The following is a 20,076-nucleotide window of genomic DNA, read 5'->3' as shown; positions in this document are numbered from 1 at the left end:
AAATCGCGTATTATGTAATTTAAATTTTTTAAAGGTATATGTTAAATTGAGAGATCGATATTTTCATTTTTTGATTTTAAGAAATGATTTGTAATTTATAAAAATTACGTTTAACGATCCGTTTTTAAATTTCGTGCGTGCGTAATATTACTTTACCATTTAAAATTATCGCGAATTTATAGAAAAAATGAAGCGAAAGAAGATGCAATAGAGGAAAATATATACTCACAGTGGTTGTCCAGCAGCAATTCCAACAAACGACCAAGTCGCTACGAGAGCGAACCATTCACCCATCTTCGAGAGGTTCTGTTAAGATATCCAGAAATGACCACTTGATAAACAACGCTTTGTCACATGACAGGTAGTGTCCGTGCATACAAATGGATACCATAGCAACCAACGGATACAATTGTCGGCTCGTCACCTAATATTTTTATATCCCTCATAGAATCATCATCTAAATAAGCTTTTGAATAATTTAAAGAAGGCAAAAACCATTATATAAAAAAGAATTTTTTTTTCTTTTTTTAATTGTCAAGCTAAAATTTAGTTTTTATCATTCTTCATTCTTGACGTGATGTTACCAGAACAGAATTTCTTTTAGAGAACTTTATCAATAATTTATATAAGAAATCCCTCGCTGAAGCTAATGAATTACTCATCGAGAAGAAACTGAGTAAGTAACATATTCTTGGTTTATTTTTAAATATAAATTTAAATATTATATCTTTATATTGAAAAAAATGTATACGTTTTTGCTGTACTTTAAAACATGAATGCGTTTCTCTACATCTACTCTAATTCTAAATGGTAAACTTTAAAGAAAATCTGAATTTTTACTGGAATTTGTTGAGATTATTATAACTTTAGCACACAAGAAATTTTTAATATTTATGAAGACATTAATCATTAAAACTCTTGTAAAAATAAGTGTTGAAATTTGGCACACGTAGTACAACACCGAAGGGAATTTAAAGAGATGTGGATCAAACTAAAAGCGTTTTAATTAAAATTTATGAATGGTTCGATATTATGTAATAAATCGTCTCGATGGAAAGAACTATCTGGATTATGAGAATAAGTTTCTTCAATTCCATCATTCATCATTCTAATCAACACTAGGAATTCTGCATTGCAATAAACATCGACATTTTTGATGCCATAAAATTGATGTTTTCCTAAAGTTTAAAAGTTCAGAAAAATCTAAGAACTAGAAATATATATTTTCCCCTCTGATAAACGGAAAAAGTATCGAGTTCTAAGGCGACACGTAACACAAATCAAGGAAAAAAAAAATCTAATTTTGTCATCTCTCCAAAAATTTATGGATTTGTCAGCTTACGAGCATGAATCTTGGGTTTATCCGATTCTGTCCCTTCTCTTTTTCATTAAATATACGATTTATCTAATAATTTCAGGAAATTTCTGACTTAAAAACGATTAAAATAGAAATTTTCTGTTTATTTAAAAGTGTAAATATTGCTGTTTGTATACACGTACTGTACGTATCTGAGTTATATAAGGAACATTAAAATTCTTATTGTTTACTTAAAACGTCAGATAAACGATTTCAAATCAAATATGAATGAAAATATATTCGGTTATTTCCAACTCCGTGATATTTTAACCTCAGAAAATAGTTTATATTTCTATATTTAATTATGTTATAGCTTTACGTGAGCGACTAAATCTACCTGTAATAGCTTGGCTTAAAAAATTAAATTTCCTTGAGGTACCACAGATAAAATGGAAATTTATAGCACAGAAAAGTTTTCAGCCATCGTCTAGAAGATTAATAAAGTTTTCTTCTCAGTTAGTGATTCATTATGTTTCGTCCTCACGTTGAAATCATTAATTTAAATAACAGTTGCAGACTGTTTTATGTATAACCTTGAGCATTTTTGATGTAATTTGTTATACGAGCTTTACAGCTGAACTGGTTGAGTATAGCACTTTAACGCTTAATTTTATTCAATTTTTTCCATTAAAATAATTTCTCTTTGGGGAGAGAAAAACCTTATGATGAACGATCTGGTGATAAGTGATAACATTATATCTGGTATAGCTTCTAGTAAAAATTGATGCTTTAATTTCTTTTTTGCCTAAGAAATTTCTTCGATAATCAGATAGAAAAATATTGATTTTTATGAAACATTATCACTGCGATTGAGTGTGACGATTAATGGTCTCGAACAATTTATTTTTCTATGTATAAAAAACATCTTTAACATTTTAGATTTGATCTTGGATATTATTTTTTAAAAAAAGAAAAAGTCGCCATTTATCATACTTTGACAAATTAAATTTCTTAATTTTTTTCTAGATTTAATGGTTTATAGAATTTATTCGTTTATAAAATAAATTAAAGATGAATATTTAATATTTTTCTAAGTTTTAACAACAACAATAATAATTTTCATAAAGGAAATTATAATAAAAATTAAATTAATTTATAAAAGAAATTATTAAAAGTATACCTCGAGGGGTTAATGATAAATATAATGTGAGGAATTAACAAATATGATAGGACGAATACGTAAGTCAATTACATTTATAATTAATATAGTTTAGTGGGAAATCTTATTCGCTATCTACTAAGAAAATTCAATATGCTGGCTGATAGAATAAACTGTATTCGAGTCAAACATGAGTTGTGTTTGGAGATGCGATACAGCATACTGCGATTCAATGCTACATCATACATCTTCTGACGATCCATTACTGTTCTTTATACTACTTCTGGTATTTGTTGGTTTGTATAGAATGATCTGAATTCAATTTTCCAGGCTATTTTGTAGAAAGATCATATTTTAAATCTCAAGGCTTTAAAAATTTTTTTAGAAATTCTAAACTTTAAAAATAAACAAACAAATATATGTATTGAGTTTACTTTTTAGAAAAATTTGTTTTTTTCAGTTGTTCTTCAAATGGTTTAGCGATAAAAAAAATAACTAATTTATATAAATAAATTTCTAAAGAAAGGAATGATCCATGAGTTAAAGTAACAAATGTAATAAATTATGTACAGTACATCATTACAAAAATTATAAATAAAATTTTTCAGAGTTTATTCTCATATAATAATTGATAAATAATTATTTTCTAATTCTTTAAGATTAGAACTACAGATCAAATTTGTTTATTTATTATTTAATTTTCATTTATCATTCTTAAAAAGTGATGCCCGAAGAGATAAATAATTTCCTTCTTCTAATGTCCATTTTTTAAAATATTATAAGAAAAATTTGCATTTAAAATGAATGTAATTTCTTTTAAATATAAAATAGTTATATAAGAATAAGTTGTTGAAAATATCTTAAGGACACAAATGTCAGAGGTCAAATTTTTCGTAGGATTCGTTCAAACAATATTCAAATTAAAGCATTATGCTTTAATTTGTACATTTCTCCAACTAATGAATCGTGAAGTGCCTATTTTTGGATAATATTGCGCTCTTAACAATATTAATGTACGAACATTAACGTTAAAGCCGGATTATCACTTCTACTTAATGCATACGTAAAATGTCTAGCTTTGCTCGTATAACTAATCTGGTTTTAATATAATTTAGCCTTCTAACACAGAAGCCGTTTAATACAGAGCATAGTTTGGATGCCTGGGAGTAAAGCGGGCCTCTTTAGCCACCTTTTTTTGAACGAACGAAATACGTAAATTGTTTCTTTATTAATGAAAAGAGGCCTTAAAGATTTTATGTTAGTAAAACTAAAATTAATTTACAGATTAGGAACCACTACAAGACCCTAAGTTTCTCGGATCCAAGGAAAAATCCTCAACTCGATTATAGAGAAATGTAGAATATTTATGAAATTTTTAGATGGAAGATTTTTCATATCAATAAAATTGATGTGGTTAAATTTGATTAAGTTCCTTTGAGATAAAACTGAGATTTAATATAGTAAAAGTAGAAGAGATGAATATAGTCCGTGAATTCATTTATCAAATTTGAATAAAATATGGAAGATTTTCGGGAATAAATTCACTTTGGAATTGTATAAAATACGTCATTTTAGAACTGTTCAGTTAAAAAGTCAAATAAGACAGATTTTTTAATAAAAATAAAAGAGAAGAAAAAGAGAGAATGAATTTAAGATAGAAATTTACACATAAATATTTATTCGCTTCTATTTATAAATTATATTTTATATTTTTAAATTAAAATTTTGCTTAAATAATTGCTCACTTTTCCAAAAAAAACTAATAATAATTAAATTTAAATATTTAAAATTTATATTTATAATATCATTTTATGAATAATGTATAAATTTATTAATTTATATGGAATTAGCAAATTAACTAGAATCAGAACAAATGTGATGCCAGATTTGATTCCATGCTTACCATGTTAAAAATATCTACAAACCATATTATTTTATTTATTTTCGTATTTTTACTTGATAAACTAAATGAATTTTTAGAAAATAAATTTAAAAATAAAAAACAAATCAATATTATAATTTCTAACTTCAGATTTGTTAAAACCGATATGAAGTTTGTCATTAGGAGATCATTAAGGAAGCCCATTAGAAGATCCATGATCTATCCATTTATATTAAAAAAACAGCTGTAGATTATTTTGTTTATAATTCACCTAAATTGATGAGATGCTAGTAAGTAAATATGAAAAAAAAGACTTATTTTTTCAACATAAAATATTCGGCGTGAAGTTAATATTAAGCGATAAGAATCATTGAAGACTGTATTAGCTCACGAGGAAGATTTTTTCTTTGATAGCATAAGAAATTCTTTCAAAACATTCCTTTGGCAAATTATAATCAGTTACTTTTACAAAATCTGACGCTAAAACGGAGCTGGAACCAGTCACAAATATGAAGCGGAATCTTCCTTCGAATCCATAAAAATACATAAATAAAATCAATAAAACAAATTTTTCATCACTTATCAAAAAAAAGTTAATACACAGCACGTCTATATCATATTTTTTATATAAAACACTTCATTCTGGAGTCCTTCTGTATCCGAAATAAATGTCCTCGTTGATTCCATTCCATCTGTGCCTGTCTGTAATATAGAAGTTAATAATATTTTATCATCCATTTCGCTGTTTAAATAACTTTTTGAAGAAAAAACATAGAATTCTTGGATATTCTGAAGAGTGTATCGTAAAACAAGTTTAAATTTTGAAAAATTCCCATTAATGTTTTTAATGTAAACACGATTATTGCTTCTTAAAAGTTGCTACGTCGATAAGAAAATTAAAACGGTATTTTTCTTCGTTTCTATTTTGAGTTAAAGATGCAAAATTAATGATATAAAAGATATTCACTTCTGTAAGTAAATTTATAATGTATCTTAGGTAACATTTTTAAACTTTATATTGGTGAAACTTTATAAATCGCTCGAAAAATATGTCTTACAAGCGAAATAGTGACTTGTGAATTTTAAATTAAACGCTCTCTCGACGTATATTATAAAGAAATAATAAAAAAGATGAGCGATGGAGGAATTTCATTGCAGAATCATTGTGAAATATGAAGATTGTCAGAAAAGTTTCGATCTTTGGTACACGCTTCTGTAAAGTTCTTTATATAAAAGATAAATTTACAGCTAAGCTTGAGTTACATAAATTTGTTTAAAGATTACAAATTTGAATCGAGTAGCGAATAGATTTTTCAATTCGTAAAGATTACTATAATAAATTTTGAATTTTATGAAATTGGTTTGAGTTTAAATAAGATTACTTCAGAATAAAAACATCAATCATTTTTCTCTTTCATAAAAATTCATTTTGAGTCAATACAACTAATGAATAATTTTCGATGAGATTAATTCATGACTTTATTTATTATGCATCTTCAGCTACCAGATAATAATATAAATAATTTAGTTTCATAATTAATAAATATATTTATTAATGAAAGAAGTGAATGAAGCAATCTCTATTTCACTAAATGGGCGATGGGGGTGAAAGAAAGCTGTCAGTTTAAGTATAAATTCCTATACTTTGAATGATACTTTTTACTAATCAACATATTCACAAGTGGCCAAGTGAATAACACCACTGAACACTGGATCACGCCTTGACCAATAAACTAGCCACGTGGAGTTTACCGGGGGGGTTTCATTCTTTACGTGCTCTGATACTAAATAGGAGCCGTTTCTCATAAAGTCCTCTCGGAAGACACCCCTCTGACAGATCATCCATGTATTGTTGTTGTCTTATCCCATTCAAGACAGATTTATTGAGATTTAAACCAAACTGTAAATATGTCTTTCGGATTAAGATCAAATTTATTAAGATGTTTAACCTCACTTATTTACTAGTCTATATATATAAAGGAATAAACATCGAAAAATGTCACACGTAGCCAATCAGAGTTTCATCTATGACACGTGATCTATATTCTGCCAATCATACAAGTATAGCATCGTGCTCCAGCAAACCGGAAGCGACGTCATTATCTCTCTCTCTCTCTCTCTCTCTCTCTCTCTCTCTCTCTCCTCTCTCGCTTCGAAGATTTAATCGACGATTTAAAGTACTTACAGCACATATTGATTTAAGAGTTTATCGTAACCTTCATATATTTTGAGGGTACTTATATATCTATTAAATGTTTTCATAATATCTTTCGTGTTTATAGTCGTTTGAGGTGAAAATGATGATTTAAAGCCTTCTTGGTGTCCACAGGGCGAAGTGAAACAGTCCAAAAAGTAAATAAAATAGCGGGAATAAAAATAGTTGGATTACAATTAGGGATGCCAACATCTCACGAGGATAAAGGGACGAGCAATAAGGGTCCAGCTGTGGTATGCATTATGTAATTTTGGGTTTGGGTATGTGCAACACGTTGCGGGGATGGGATGGTAGTTGAAAAGACTTTTATAAAAATATCTTTACGTGATTTGTGGACGATTCCATATACAGATTCCTAAAGATCCTTATACTTATTTAACTGTAACGAAAACAAATACAACCCATATAGAAACATATAAAGAATTTAAAACAGACTATATCGTGTATATATTAGCGCCTGTATATTAGTTAATATATTCTTTCATGTGTTATTACCGTAAATTTAAAATTCTAGTTTTTCAAATTATCCCAATTTTTAGCAAAGAAATCTTGTCTTATAAAAAGTTAAGGATATTCGGATATTTTAAATTAAAGATTATTTTCCAACTGGTAGGAAGTTTTTAGTATGTTGTTCGATGATTGTTAGACCGTGAATTCGAATCTCGCTTCGAATTCACGGTCTGACAACCAACAGTCTTCATTGATGATGGTGGCTGTTTGAAGGAAGAACACTGTAAATATAGTGATTTATGATGCTGCCATTCAAGAAATTTTTCGATTTAAGAAGAATTAAAAAAAGGAAAATCTTTGCGAATTACTCATTCATTCGGTTGGTTTGGTTTGATGGGATACGGTAACGCAACACATGGGCGCTCTGCCAAGGAAGGCTGACTCTCCGGAGACTTTCTATGGGGAAACTGACCTTTATTTAGGTGTTAAATGTAAATTAAATCCCAAAAAAATCGCCCCTATTTAGATGTTAAACACGTGAAGAAAGCTCGGAAAAACATTACGTGCCTAGTCCGCGGGTGAGTACGAACCCGCGACAGATTATCAGGTGGTCAATGGTTTCATCTACTCGATCACCGGTAGATATCATTCATTCGGACTTAACGTTATTTCTGTACTACATCAATTATGGTCAAGAAGTGTAAATAATTCTCAAGAGCTAACGTTGCCATATTATCCTTTTGGAAGATAAATATAATAAAATCTGTGTAAATCGGAATGACACGAATGTTTTTCAGTTTTATTCATGCTCCGTTTTGGACAGGTTTCACTGTACCATTAAATAAGATTTAAAATATTAAAAATGCCCAAAAAGCTTATTTAGCATTTAATTTAGCAATATTACAATCTTCCATTTATAAGTATTCAGTTGTTTTATATGACAAAAAATATTACATTTGGTGAATATCACGCTAATTAAAAACATAAACTATAAACAGTTATAGAAAATAAATAGCTAATTTGAATACTCTAGATCTAGAAGATCGAAAACGTTGTTTCTATTCTAATTCGTAGCAAAAAACTAAATCTTTCTCTAGATCTTGAATTCTTTCTATGGAAAAGTATTCGTAATTAGAATTTTTTATTAATAACTTAGTTATACGGGGTTTTAATACCATTAATTGTTCCGTGTGAGTATTTATAACGGGTCAGCTGATCTAGATCTTCCTAATTTATCATGTTTAGTGCAGATCAGGAGATAACATCAAGAGAAACAGAAAAAAAAAGAGTGGAATGTCAACTGAGTAGAAAGAGGAATGGTGGAAAGATAGAGCAAGATGAAGAGTCCCGATAAACACACAAACTCGAAACAGATCGGAATGAAAAGAAATAGGGAAGATAGGATAATACGAGCTGGGCCCTATCTTTTACCAATGCTGCCTCTATTGAGGTTTGTCCGTATTAGGCATATATTGTTGCCAACCAAGTAAGCTTGATATGCTAGTGCCTCGCATTAACCAATCAATTAATCATTTTTAGGGCACAGTTATATAATTCAGTTTCAGTTGGAGGAGAAATTTTCATTTACATCCTACATTTATTTGCTTTTTTAAATTTTATACATTTTTATACACTCTTGAAATCAACTCTTCGACTTCGTACAATACTTCTCTGAAGTACAGTATATGTTATGGCATGTGAAACAATTATCATAAGTTTTTCCATTTAAGATGTTTTTATAGAATCATTTAACAATATTTTAAAGATCTTTCTAGAGATTTACGTCTTTTATAAATAATCAGTAAAATTCATAAATTGAAAGCATACGAGAAAGAAATGTGTTGAAATTGTTCAATAAAATAACTTTCCTTCTCATTTTTTATATCCTACCGAAATGAAATTCTTATTCATAACTTCAAAAATTATTATATTAATAATAAATATAATTTTAAAAAGTAAAAATTTTATTATAGGCCTATATTATATTAAAATTTTTATAACTAGTTTAAAATTGCCTTAATAAATCAAAACTTTTAGTAGTAGTAGTAGTAGTAGTAGTAGTAGTAGTAGTATGCCTTCTTTTACTCCCATAATAACACTAAAAACGTATCGAAATGAAATATTTATATTATATCTATTCTTTCATCAAAAATTTGGAAAATATTCATGAAAGTTATATGTGTTTCTCCTCTTGAAATAGTAGAAAAGACAACATGGAAAGTTGCCAAACCGAGTTTTATAAAAGAAGAAAATCCTTATTTCATAAATTGAAATACCAAATTGACATCTTAATGACATAAAAAAGACCAAGACTAACTTAATATACGGACCGTTAGAACACAGTTTACACTATTGTCTACTCGTATGTTTACTGAATAAGTTTGACGCCAGAATAAATATATCAACTGTTGACACACACGTTTTTGACTCATCTTCACATTCCAAGTATCTACAAGAGTGTCAACTCTGTGATATTTTTGTATTTATCATTCGTTGACTACTTTACCAAACTAATTGGCTCTTATCTAAAAAGCAAATATAATTGATATTATTTTCCGTTGATACGTGTTATAATTGCTACAAACGATAATAATTCGCAACTTCTTACTAGTGGAAGTTTTAATTTAATTTTCAGTTGATACAAATTTATTTCGTTAGTTTGTAGATCTGTAACTAGATCAAGGAATGAAATTCAATGTTTGAGTTAACAATAAAATATTTTTTAGTAGTGAAACAAGTTTAAAATTCTTAAAATATCTTTTCTTTTTTTTTCTCCCTGCATACAACATTTATAAGAGTACAAAAGGAAAACGTATATTTACTAGAAAAAATGATCTTGATCATAAATAATCTAAAAAATATAAAAGTTTATCATCTATAAAATTTATATTTTCATAGCAAACTTTTATTTTTAATGTAACGTAACTGTATCTATCCTTAAACTCGTTCAGCTAGAAATTTTCAAGAAGAGCATTGTTTATATCAATTGTGTTTTCACGTCATTTTGATTTTTTATTTTCTATTACTGTTACTTGTTAACCAACTTTATCAAAAGTTAAATTGGTTGGTACTTTATTTGGTAGATGAAATACGATAAGAGAAGTGACATGTGAAAAATCTGTTTTTGCACAGTTGACGGCAGCAGCATGATACATTGCTTGATGAGTGACATTCACAGAAGCACTATATTTACTCAGACGTTTATGCTTTGAGTAGTGTTGAAATATTGATTCTACTTCAACTGTTTTTTTTTCTCTCTCTTTCTCTCTTCTCCTCTCTTGCCATTTATAAATAATACACATTATTTTGTTGCTGTTTACCGTCTGATTGTAACTAGTTAAGAAGAATGATGCTCTCTTTGATAACAAGATACCGTACATATCTGTACTCTATACATAAGATTAAGAGGTTTTTGTTCTTGAAGACAGCTATTGTTTATGAATAAACTACATATAGTTCGCCACTCTAGTAATAAAAAGTAAATAATGAGAATTTTCTTAAAAGAAAATAAAAATAACTGCTTAAAAAAACATCAATAAATTTTTCTATAATCACCAATTAAAATTTTAAAATTCTTCTCCAAGTTTATTTACTTAAATCTAGTGATTAATTAATTTAATTTATTATTTCTTTACAGAAGTATTTTTAATTTACTTTTATGCTTTATTTGTTTTTAAATAATTTAAATGCAGACATTAAAAATAAAACTTGTTTATTTAAATATGTATGTAAAAAAATGTTAAATTATAGAAATGTATCGGAGTTTTTACTCGATTGAATTTAGTCACGTATCTTATTTAATTTATATTCAGGCAAGGGAATTGTCAGAAAATCGAATTATAACTTAATGCATGTTTTTTGTAGGCTACCTATAGTTGAATATTGAGGGTTTATACTGTAAAAGGCGTTAACGCTTTGAATTTTCTTTTTCTTTTCACAGTTTATCAAGTTATTCGTGAAAAATGGAGGTGTGTTCCTATTTTATATGATTATGTTACTTGTCTGTAGCAATTCAATTAAGGCCCTTTTGTTACAAATAAATCATTAAAACTGTTTTACACTGTAATAATTTTAAAATTTGTTTTAAAGAACAGAAAACACTTTCTTGATACAAGAAATATTGTAATTTAAAACACGACTAAGTGTTTAAACACAATAGTTAGTTAGTTATTGTTTTCTGGCACAAGAGCCTAACAGGCTCTTGTGCCAGGTGTTAGTAAACTAAATAAATGTAAATGCAAATTATGAAATAAAGTGAAAAAACCGGTGGATTGCCTTTAAAGACAATATCTTTACCCTTATCAGTTTTATGCTCTTCTGTTTTTCATATATAACTATAGAAACGATATCTTTCCTTATTAGGAAGAGTTCATCATAAAACTTCCAATTACGTCAAGTTTTATATTAAAAATGCCAATTTTTATGACAGGATAACGCCATCAATGCGAGTGGAATTAAAAAACGTAGACTTAAAGGCACCAGGAAGAACCAAAGAAGAGAAAGAGATTATAATTAAGAAGTCCAATAGTGGAATATCGTGCTAATAAGTTTTTATTATAGATGATTAGATGTGTTTACTACTATTTTCATAATTCAATTTTTGACATATCGAATCAATATTGATAAATAAGTAATGATAAGTCTTTCGCTGAATTATAATAAACGTCAATGAATTATATTCTTGATGTATTTCAAACAATAGATTGGAACAATGACGATAAATTTCATAGCAATATCATAAATTTCCAGTTTAAGAATCACAATTTAAAAATACTTAAAAATTTACATAATAAACTAATATTAAATTTAAATTTTAATTATGAAGATTTAACAACGTCCAAATATAACTTCCTTCATCCTTGTATAAGAACTAATTTTTTCAACGAATATTTGAATTGAAATAATTTTAATTATAATAATCCAGCAAATAATAATTTAAAATTACTATATTACAAATTTAATTACATTTTGTATCGATTTATTGCATTTAGAATGGGATTTTGGTTGATGGACAGAGCTTTGAATAGCTTAATGACTTCAAATGAATTGGGAATTTCACCGCACCTATCGACCTCTATTGTAGTAACTCGACACAATAGAAAATGTTTAATATGAAAATATATAATAGAAATGTTTTTAATAGCAATTCAAAAGTTGATTAATGATAATCAATAGAAAAATTTCTGAGAACACGAAGAGTAAAGAGAACGTCGAGTTTGAAATCTTTTCGAGTAGTCGTTGATACTTTCGCTTTGCTTGAGTTAATGCCGGTTTGTTTATAGCTGTTATATGTCTAGATAAAAAAAGAAGATCCTTTTTCTATGATAGAATGTTCAATTTCTCTTTCATTCCAATAGTTATTCTACGACAAGCAGAAAAAATTGATAGAAGAGTATTGGGAATAAAATGTTCCCAACTGTTTCCCTCACGTTTTCGATATCAATAAAACGAACTAATCGATGAATTCGAACGTTACAATAGTGTAAATTAATTCATTTGTCATAATAAACATAACTTTCTCTTCTACACAATTTATATTGTAAGTTAGAAATCCGTAAAAGAATTTATCTTAATTAATAATGCTCGGGTCAAAAATTAGAACGAGAATACTTCCACCTATTCTTTAAACGTGCAATTTTCGAGAAATTAAGGATAGTTGATGTTTAGGATCGCCTTGAGCCAAAGACAAATGATTTTAAAATCTATAAAGGACATCAATTTTTAAAGGATATTTAAAAAAATATTAAATAATTATAATGAACAAAAATGATATAAAAAAAACCTTCTGCATTAAGTAACTTGAGAACATTTAGAATCTGTTTATGCGTTATAAACAGATAAGAACATCTGAAAATTCTGTATTTTTAAGGTTTTCTGCTCTAGTTATTATTTCCGTTTTTTCCTATTAAGATTGTTATCTGTTCTATTTACAGGCATTTTGGCAATCTTCGCAAATAGCCTCACTCTTTTCATTTACTTTAATATTTATTTATCCATTAAAATTTCTTATGAAGTTGTAATGAGTAAATGTTATAAAGTAAAAAATAAAACAAATGTTCATTAAAAAAATAATTGTCGTCTATTGTTTAAAGCTTCAAAATATATTTTTTATTCTTCTTACAAAGCATTAAAACACTAATTATTTTATTTTTTTTTAAAATTAAGTATAGTTCTAAATTAAAGTTTTTACTGTATTCTACCTTAAACCTTTTCATATAGCCTAAGGCTATGTGAAAAAATTACTCGATATTTTCGTATAAATTTTTACGGCGGTTATACAATTTTTTTTGCAAAAAAATTATTTTAAAAAGTTGCAAGAACCTGATTTAGTATATTTTCTTATCTTGATTTTCCGTTTTGGACTTCCGCTATAATTTACTTTTTGCATGTAGATTGCATTTTATTTCGATTTTATCCTGGAGATGCGAAACACTCTTCGGAGGAAAGGAGAGAAAAAAATAAATTTTTCCAGATTACAACGATTTTACAAGCCGTATCATTTGAAAACCACTTACTTGTGTCCACCATAAAATTGTAATTTATCTAACGTATTTTATTCGATTTATTTCAAGCTAAATTGTGATTTATAAAACACGTGTATTGCTTATAAAGATCTTATTAAAACAATAAATATGACTCTTAGAATTTATTAAAAATTAAAATTTACATATGAATTAATTATATAGAGAGACTAAGAGAAGCGAGATAAGGATAAATGTGAAACTACAATCCAAAAGCCAAGAAAACAAATGAATAAAATGAATAAGACAAATAAAAATACAATTTATATAACTATTATATTATTATTTTTTCATATAAAAGATTAAATTTTGTTTATGTAAATCCAATGACTCTACTGGTCTGCTTATGTAAATGGACTATCTGCTAATGTAATTTTTACATTTGGATACATAAATAAATCAAAATTAATCTCTTAGAACGTTAGTATTATTAATTTTTTATTACATTACTATTAAATGAGTATAAAATTAGATTCGAGACAGTGATTAACGTTTACTAGTAATGAGTTTATAACAAAATTAATCTGATAAACTATGATCTAAATATATCAATTATTCATTACTTGCTACCAATTGAAGTTAATTAGAATTGTAGATAGGACACAGCTTAGTTAGTCATTCTAAAATTGCATTTAAAGATGGAGAGGTTGGCTGGAAAATTCATTTACGAAGTTACCAAATCGAAACTTTCTATTATATTTGTATTTTTCTCATTCTTCTTTTATATAAATACATAAAATTATAGAAAATATAGTTAAACTAGTTGAAGAAAATATAACAAAGGTGTATACTACATAAATAACAGCATAACTCGAAAGTTATGCTCTTAAGAAAATTCTTTTATATTCCCTGCTATTAAAAGTTTCATAAACGTTTAATCAGTTGTACGAAAGTTACATTTGTAATTTATTTAACTAAATCTAGTTTTAAATTAATTCAAAATTTAAATAATTGTCGCATTCTTTTAACTTTTAAGTTAAGAATTTTTAAAAATGTATAGAAAATCGCTAACTGGAGCAAGAGATAATAAAGAAATTAATGTGTTTTCCTGTATCAAAAGTGCAGTCTACTGACTTTCGATACAGGAATTTATTGAGTTTTAAACAATTTTTTGCACTCGAATAGAGGCTATCAACTATTCTATATCTACTCATTGAAGTGCGTAACCTTCTACTATGGTTGAATAGACTTTGATCAAAAATATTATTAGAAAAATACTTCGCACGTCAATATTGGTTAAACTAGATAAATAAACCATTACTTTTTTTTATTTACGGCGCTGATCGGTTGAAATGAAGCAATAAAACAGCCGTAAACGAAAGATTATTTCAGTTAGTTACATTTGTTTGGTCTTTGGAATTGAGCTGAAGGATTTTATTTCGATACTTGCAATAAACACTTAAAGATCCAATTATAGATATACATTTAATTTAAAATATTAGATGTAATTATAAATTATGTATTCGGTGAGATTTTATATTGTTCGAGTCACCGATAAGCGCGGATTTGCCATATCTTCTTTATATAGGTTTATATAATGTAAAGCCTGTATTATATTGATATTGAAGCCTGTTGATATTGTACAAGGCCTAAAATTTGTAATTTGTATTAAATTTCAAGAACTGGAACAACACAAACACATATTTATTCTTATCTGAAGCCTTAAAAATGCGAGATTCCTAAGCAAAAGCTTACGTTATAAAAGCTTTTGATAAGAGTTAATGAAATATAATTTTAACATAAATTATAAATAAATATTTTACTAATTTACTTTATAATTTATAAATTAAAATATAGAGATTTTCCGATTTCCCTTTATAATTTAAATAAAATATTTTAATTTATTAAGAAAAGATTACATTTATAAACAAAGCAAATGTTTAAAGTTAAAATATATTGGAATATCATAAAACCTTTACGATTTTCACGTTATATATATATTTATAATCAATTACTAAAAAATATATTTGAAATTTCATTGAGTGAAAGGCAGTTTTTTATTACTTTAACTTTTATAGTAGTCGATATTACTTGTCTATAAGTGAAAGCTTAAAAGCTTTCACTTATAGGCAAACACGCATAGGACTAAGATGAAAATAAAAGTATTACTTTCTCTGCAAAAACAATGTGGCATTTTAAAACTTTAATTTTTAGTCTGATAAATGCAACCATTTCTCCGAATTTTCTAAAAAAAGCATTTAAATATTTACCTTTCTGATTAATCTTTCGAGTTTCAGTAACATAAATAAGTGTAAAAATACGCAATTGGTAGCAAAACCCTTCTAAATTTGTACTGAAGTTAAAGTGGTTATGCATCACTCCATTTTCAATTGATATTTAAAACATATTTTCCTTACTTTACATTTATTTATAGATGTCTTAATTAAGCACAAGTTCTAATGAATTAAACAAAAAGCTTGGCTGTAATTACAACTTTAATAGTCAAGTTCTAAAGAAGAAAAACATAAAATAAATCGGTTTTATTGAATTTAACTTAATTTATATTTATTACAACACTATAATAAAATTGTAAACACGTTGCATGAAGAAGAGAGAATGCCTTAATTCGGCTTTATTGATTCTGCTACCAAGGAAACAAACTTGGTAAATATTTGCAATGCTTAATATAAACATTAATATTAAATTATTAACTGCAAATATTTTAAATTTTATTAAGAAAATAATAGAATAAAACCAATATTATTTATTATATTAATAAATTTAATTTATTCCTATAGTTTATTACATTATTTTATTTTGTTACGTGGTGATATAAAAAATTTTTAAATAAATTATAACTGTTTGTATATATTTTTTATATATATTTCGAAGAAATATATATAAAAAAAAAAAAATTTCAGTAGTTTCTATTAAGTTCGTTTGTTGAAGATTGGATAAATTCCAAGTAGAACTTAAAACAGCTGTAATTTAAGTGTTGTCTTATGACAAACTTTAGAATAAAAATACTGTAATTAGAATTTTTTAACCTGAACTTGGATTTGTTAATAAATTACTTCATTATTTATTTTTGAAATTATATTTCATTCAAGTAAAACAAAACTTAAAAAATTAATGAAAAGAGTAATTGCAAATTTCTTATAATAAAAAAATTTATTAATTAATTTTATATATATATAATATTTTCGCCCTAATGATTATTTATGATACAATATCTAATGACTAATTACACGTTTAAATATTTCACTTTTATAACTACAAGTTTTCGAGTCAAACAGAAATAAAATCCCATTGTTTCTGCTAAATTTACAAGAGAATAGTTTCAATTTATAGTATATTTTTATGTTAATCATTCATCTATAAATCGAGAGTTTAAATAAAACATAAACGGTTTTCTACATAAAAAAATTTAGGTTAAAGTTTAAGCAAAATCTCCCCATTAAATTATTAATTAAAAAAATAAAACCAATAAATTAATAATTAAAAGTTGCATTTTAACATATTAAATATTTAAAATATAATATAAAAATTAAGTAGTAGTATTTATTTTAATGAAATTTTCATTAGTAAATCTCGAATGTTTCTAAAATTAAGTCAACCCTATTTGAGTCGACAATGATTTATATGTACGTGTAAAGCGTATTTATGACTTTACGTTTACTGAAAAAGAAAGAAAAATAGAAAAATATGAGACTCCACCCAATCCTAAAATTTATCATCATTAATATTTGGACTGTTTCCAACTCCGTTCAAGCGAAATAAAAGTAAAATTTTCAAATAATTAAACTGAAATAGTATCACTGATCACGTTACTAGACTCTCTCTCTCTCTACAGGAATTTTTTTTCAATGTTCGTAATTTTATAATCGTTCTAATATTTATAAAGGATGTAGGAGAGGAACAACGGTGACTAAGTGCTTAATTTTATTAGTCTAGCCTAAACTTCTCATTTAATTATCTTTTATATTTGATTATCCGGGATGTTGCAAAAATCAGTAATAAATCTAACTCGCTCCGTTTGTTCCAGATCCATTAGGTAATGTCCCTGTAATAACATACGTTATCCCATCTACAATTTATAAACCGTAGTTGACCATCCCCACCGTTATGGCTTATTATTATTATTTTTTTAAAGTAGATATAATCAAGAATTTAAATCGAAATTTATCATTGATAAATATCCGAAAGGTGATGAGGAAGAGCACGTTTCATTCTGGATAAACAGATGAGGAAAAGTTAAAAAAATAAATTTAAAAAATAAAGATCATGTGTGGTTTATTGAATCAATTTTTAAGTATCGAAATTAATTTTAAAAATATTTAAATAAGAAAGTCGATATATTTTAACCCGTCTTATTGCTTGAATAAATTTTTTTCCATGTCATTTGATTGCTTAAAAAAATGGAAAATCATCATTAACCTTTAAACATTTTCGCTTTCAAGTAATTTAATAAAACCGATTCTTTTGTTAAAATGTTTATTTTATTCTCTTAAATTATTAAAATTAATAAAGAGGATTATTTTTTAAAATATCTACGCTATTTTTTCTTATTTTTGTTTCGAGTTAAAGAAATTTTGTGTATATTGATTTGAAGAAAAATGGAACGGATTTTCATCAAAAATCGTTAGAAAATGTAAGTAAAAAATTGAAATTCGTTGAAAATAAAACCTGTAAAAACATAAATTGAGACACATCAAAACGAATTTTTGATTATTTATTTTTAAAAACATGGTGTAAACTTGTTTATATAATCAGGAATCCGGTACAAGATGCTAGAGCAGGTTGGAGAATGACTCCTTTTTTTCGTAAAATATTGTTTTACAAGCGAGATGTTTATGATATCCATTCTAGAATAATTCTCGTAAATATCTTGAAAGTGAAGTTCGTTTTATAAAAAGAAATAAACAAAAAATTCTATTTATTGTGGGAGAATAACTCTCATAAAAATAAAATAATCATTTTTGAAATATTTTTAGACAAAATTTGAATAGGATAATATTCAAAAAACATAAAAAAAGAATCAATAAATCAATAAGAAAAATGTACTGTATAATATAATTTTAAAAAGAGTAATTTTTAACCAGATTTTAATTTAAAAAATTATATATTTTTTTAATAAATTTTAAAAAATAAAAAATAAAATTGTAAATTGCATGAAAATTAATGTAGTTTAATAATTCATTTATTCTTACTTTTAAGTTTTTTAAAATTAAGTTTTAATTCTTTAATTAAAATTAAAATATTACTTTAATTAAATGTTTATAATAAAGATTTTGTAAATTTTACAATTATATTTTATTTACTTTATAGTAAAAATGCCTGTATATTATCACATAACTTTAACACTAAAACTTAAGATTATTTTACAAAGATTATTTCTTATATAAAAATAATTAATCAGAAGATTATGAATTTAGATGACAAACACTTAAAAAAGAAAATAATTCTAACAAATTAATTAATCATCCACGTAATATATTAACGTCAGAAATTATTGTTTGGATATTAATTCACCGTTAGCAAATAAATGTTAAATTAAATCTTCTTTTTTCATTTTCTAAAAAGAATAAAAAATTCGAAAAAGTTAAGTTAAAGAAAATCGTGAAAGAAGATTCGTGTTTTAAAGACAACTGATAAGATTCACGTCAAAAGAAAATCGAAAGAATAGAATTTTTTGAGTTCCTCTCTAAAAATACTTTATTTTTGGGGGGGGAGAATAAAATACAGAATTTAATTCTTGCATTTTAAGAATGTAAAGAAGGTGTTGCAGAGAAAAGTGATAACTATTTTAGACAGAGAAAATGATCATCTAGTGTTATCCAAAATCATTAAAGTTCATTATTTTAATTAGACTACTTAAAATTCGAATTAAGCTAGAGATTGGCGTGTTGTTATTACAGGTAAATTTGGCTAATATCCAGATCAATTTATGAAGAAAAGAAGAAAAAAACTTTTACGAAATGAAATTTCGGCATAAAATTATTCGTTTCACGTATTTTTCGTCTAACTATTCGTGGAAAAATCGTTTCCTCTAAAGTGCATGAGTGTTAATTCTTTGTTTCACAATTTATTCAAATTAATATATTTATAATTTAATGTGGCATACAAATATATAGATATTTTTGCATTTATTTTTAAAATTCATATCGTGTGAAATACTACTTTTGAATTGTTCTATTGATTTGAAACCGAAACTGCTATCGATGAATAATAGTTTAAGAGGATTTACCTTATATCTATTCAAATTTATTAGACGAAAGGATTTTAAAACATAAAAATATATTACTTTGTATTGATTATTATCGTATCTTTATCCATTTTCTACCGTGATTTAACTGTCGTATATCATTAATTACCGTACAAGAACTTTAAAGATTATCGATATATTAATATATTCTTGTCTTTTCTCCGTTCAATTATATACCATTCATTATACACATATTTTTTTTTTAATTAATGAATTTAATCATTAGCTCTGTAAGTTCGTTTAATGAATTAAAATATGAAAAATAATCTCATCAACTCTACTTAGATAATGATTAATAGATAATTGTAATTAATAGAAAATATTTTATTCTTTTAAACCTTTTATAT

General features: G+C 26.0%; 1 protein-coding gene across 2 annotated transcripts in view; it reads right to left on the bottom strand.

The window, feature by feature from the left end:
• Positions 1–20,076, bottom strand: part of LOC136978791 (glutamate-gated chloride channel-like) — a 30,612-nt gene that overhangs the window by 9,063 nt on the left and 1,473 nt on the right. For both annotated transcript variants that reach the window (XM_067274618.1, XM_067274614.1), the window contains exon 2: positions 230–306. In XM_067274618.1, the coding sequence (XP_067130719.1) occupies positions 230–294 (65 nt within the window). In that variant the 5' untranslated portion in view covers positions 295–306. The remainder of the gene's footprint in view (positions 1–229; positions 307–20,076) is intronic.

This window comes from Centruroides vittatus, unplaced genomic scaffold (genome assembly GCF_030686945.1).
Source record: "Centruroides vittatus isolate TY-2023 unplaced genomic scaffold, ASM3068694v2 contig_1154, whole genome shotgun sequence".
Classification (NCBI taxonomy): domain Eukaryota; kingdom Metazoa; phylum Arthropoda; class Arachnida; order Scorpiones; family Buthidae; genus Centruroides; species Centruroides vittatus.
This window is presented reverse-complemented; position numbering and strand designations above follow the sequence as displayed.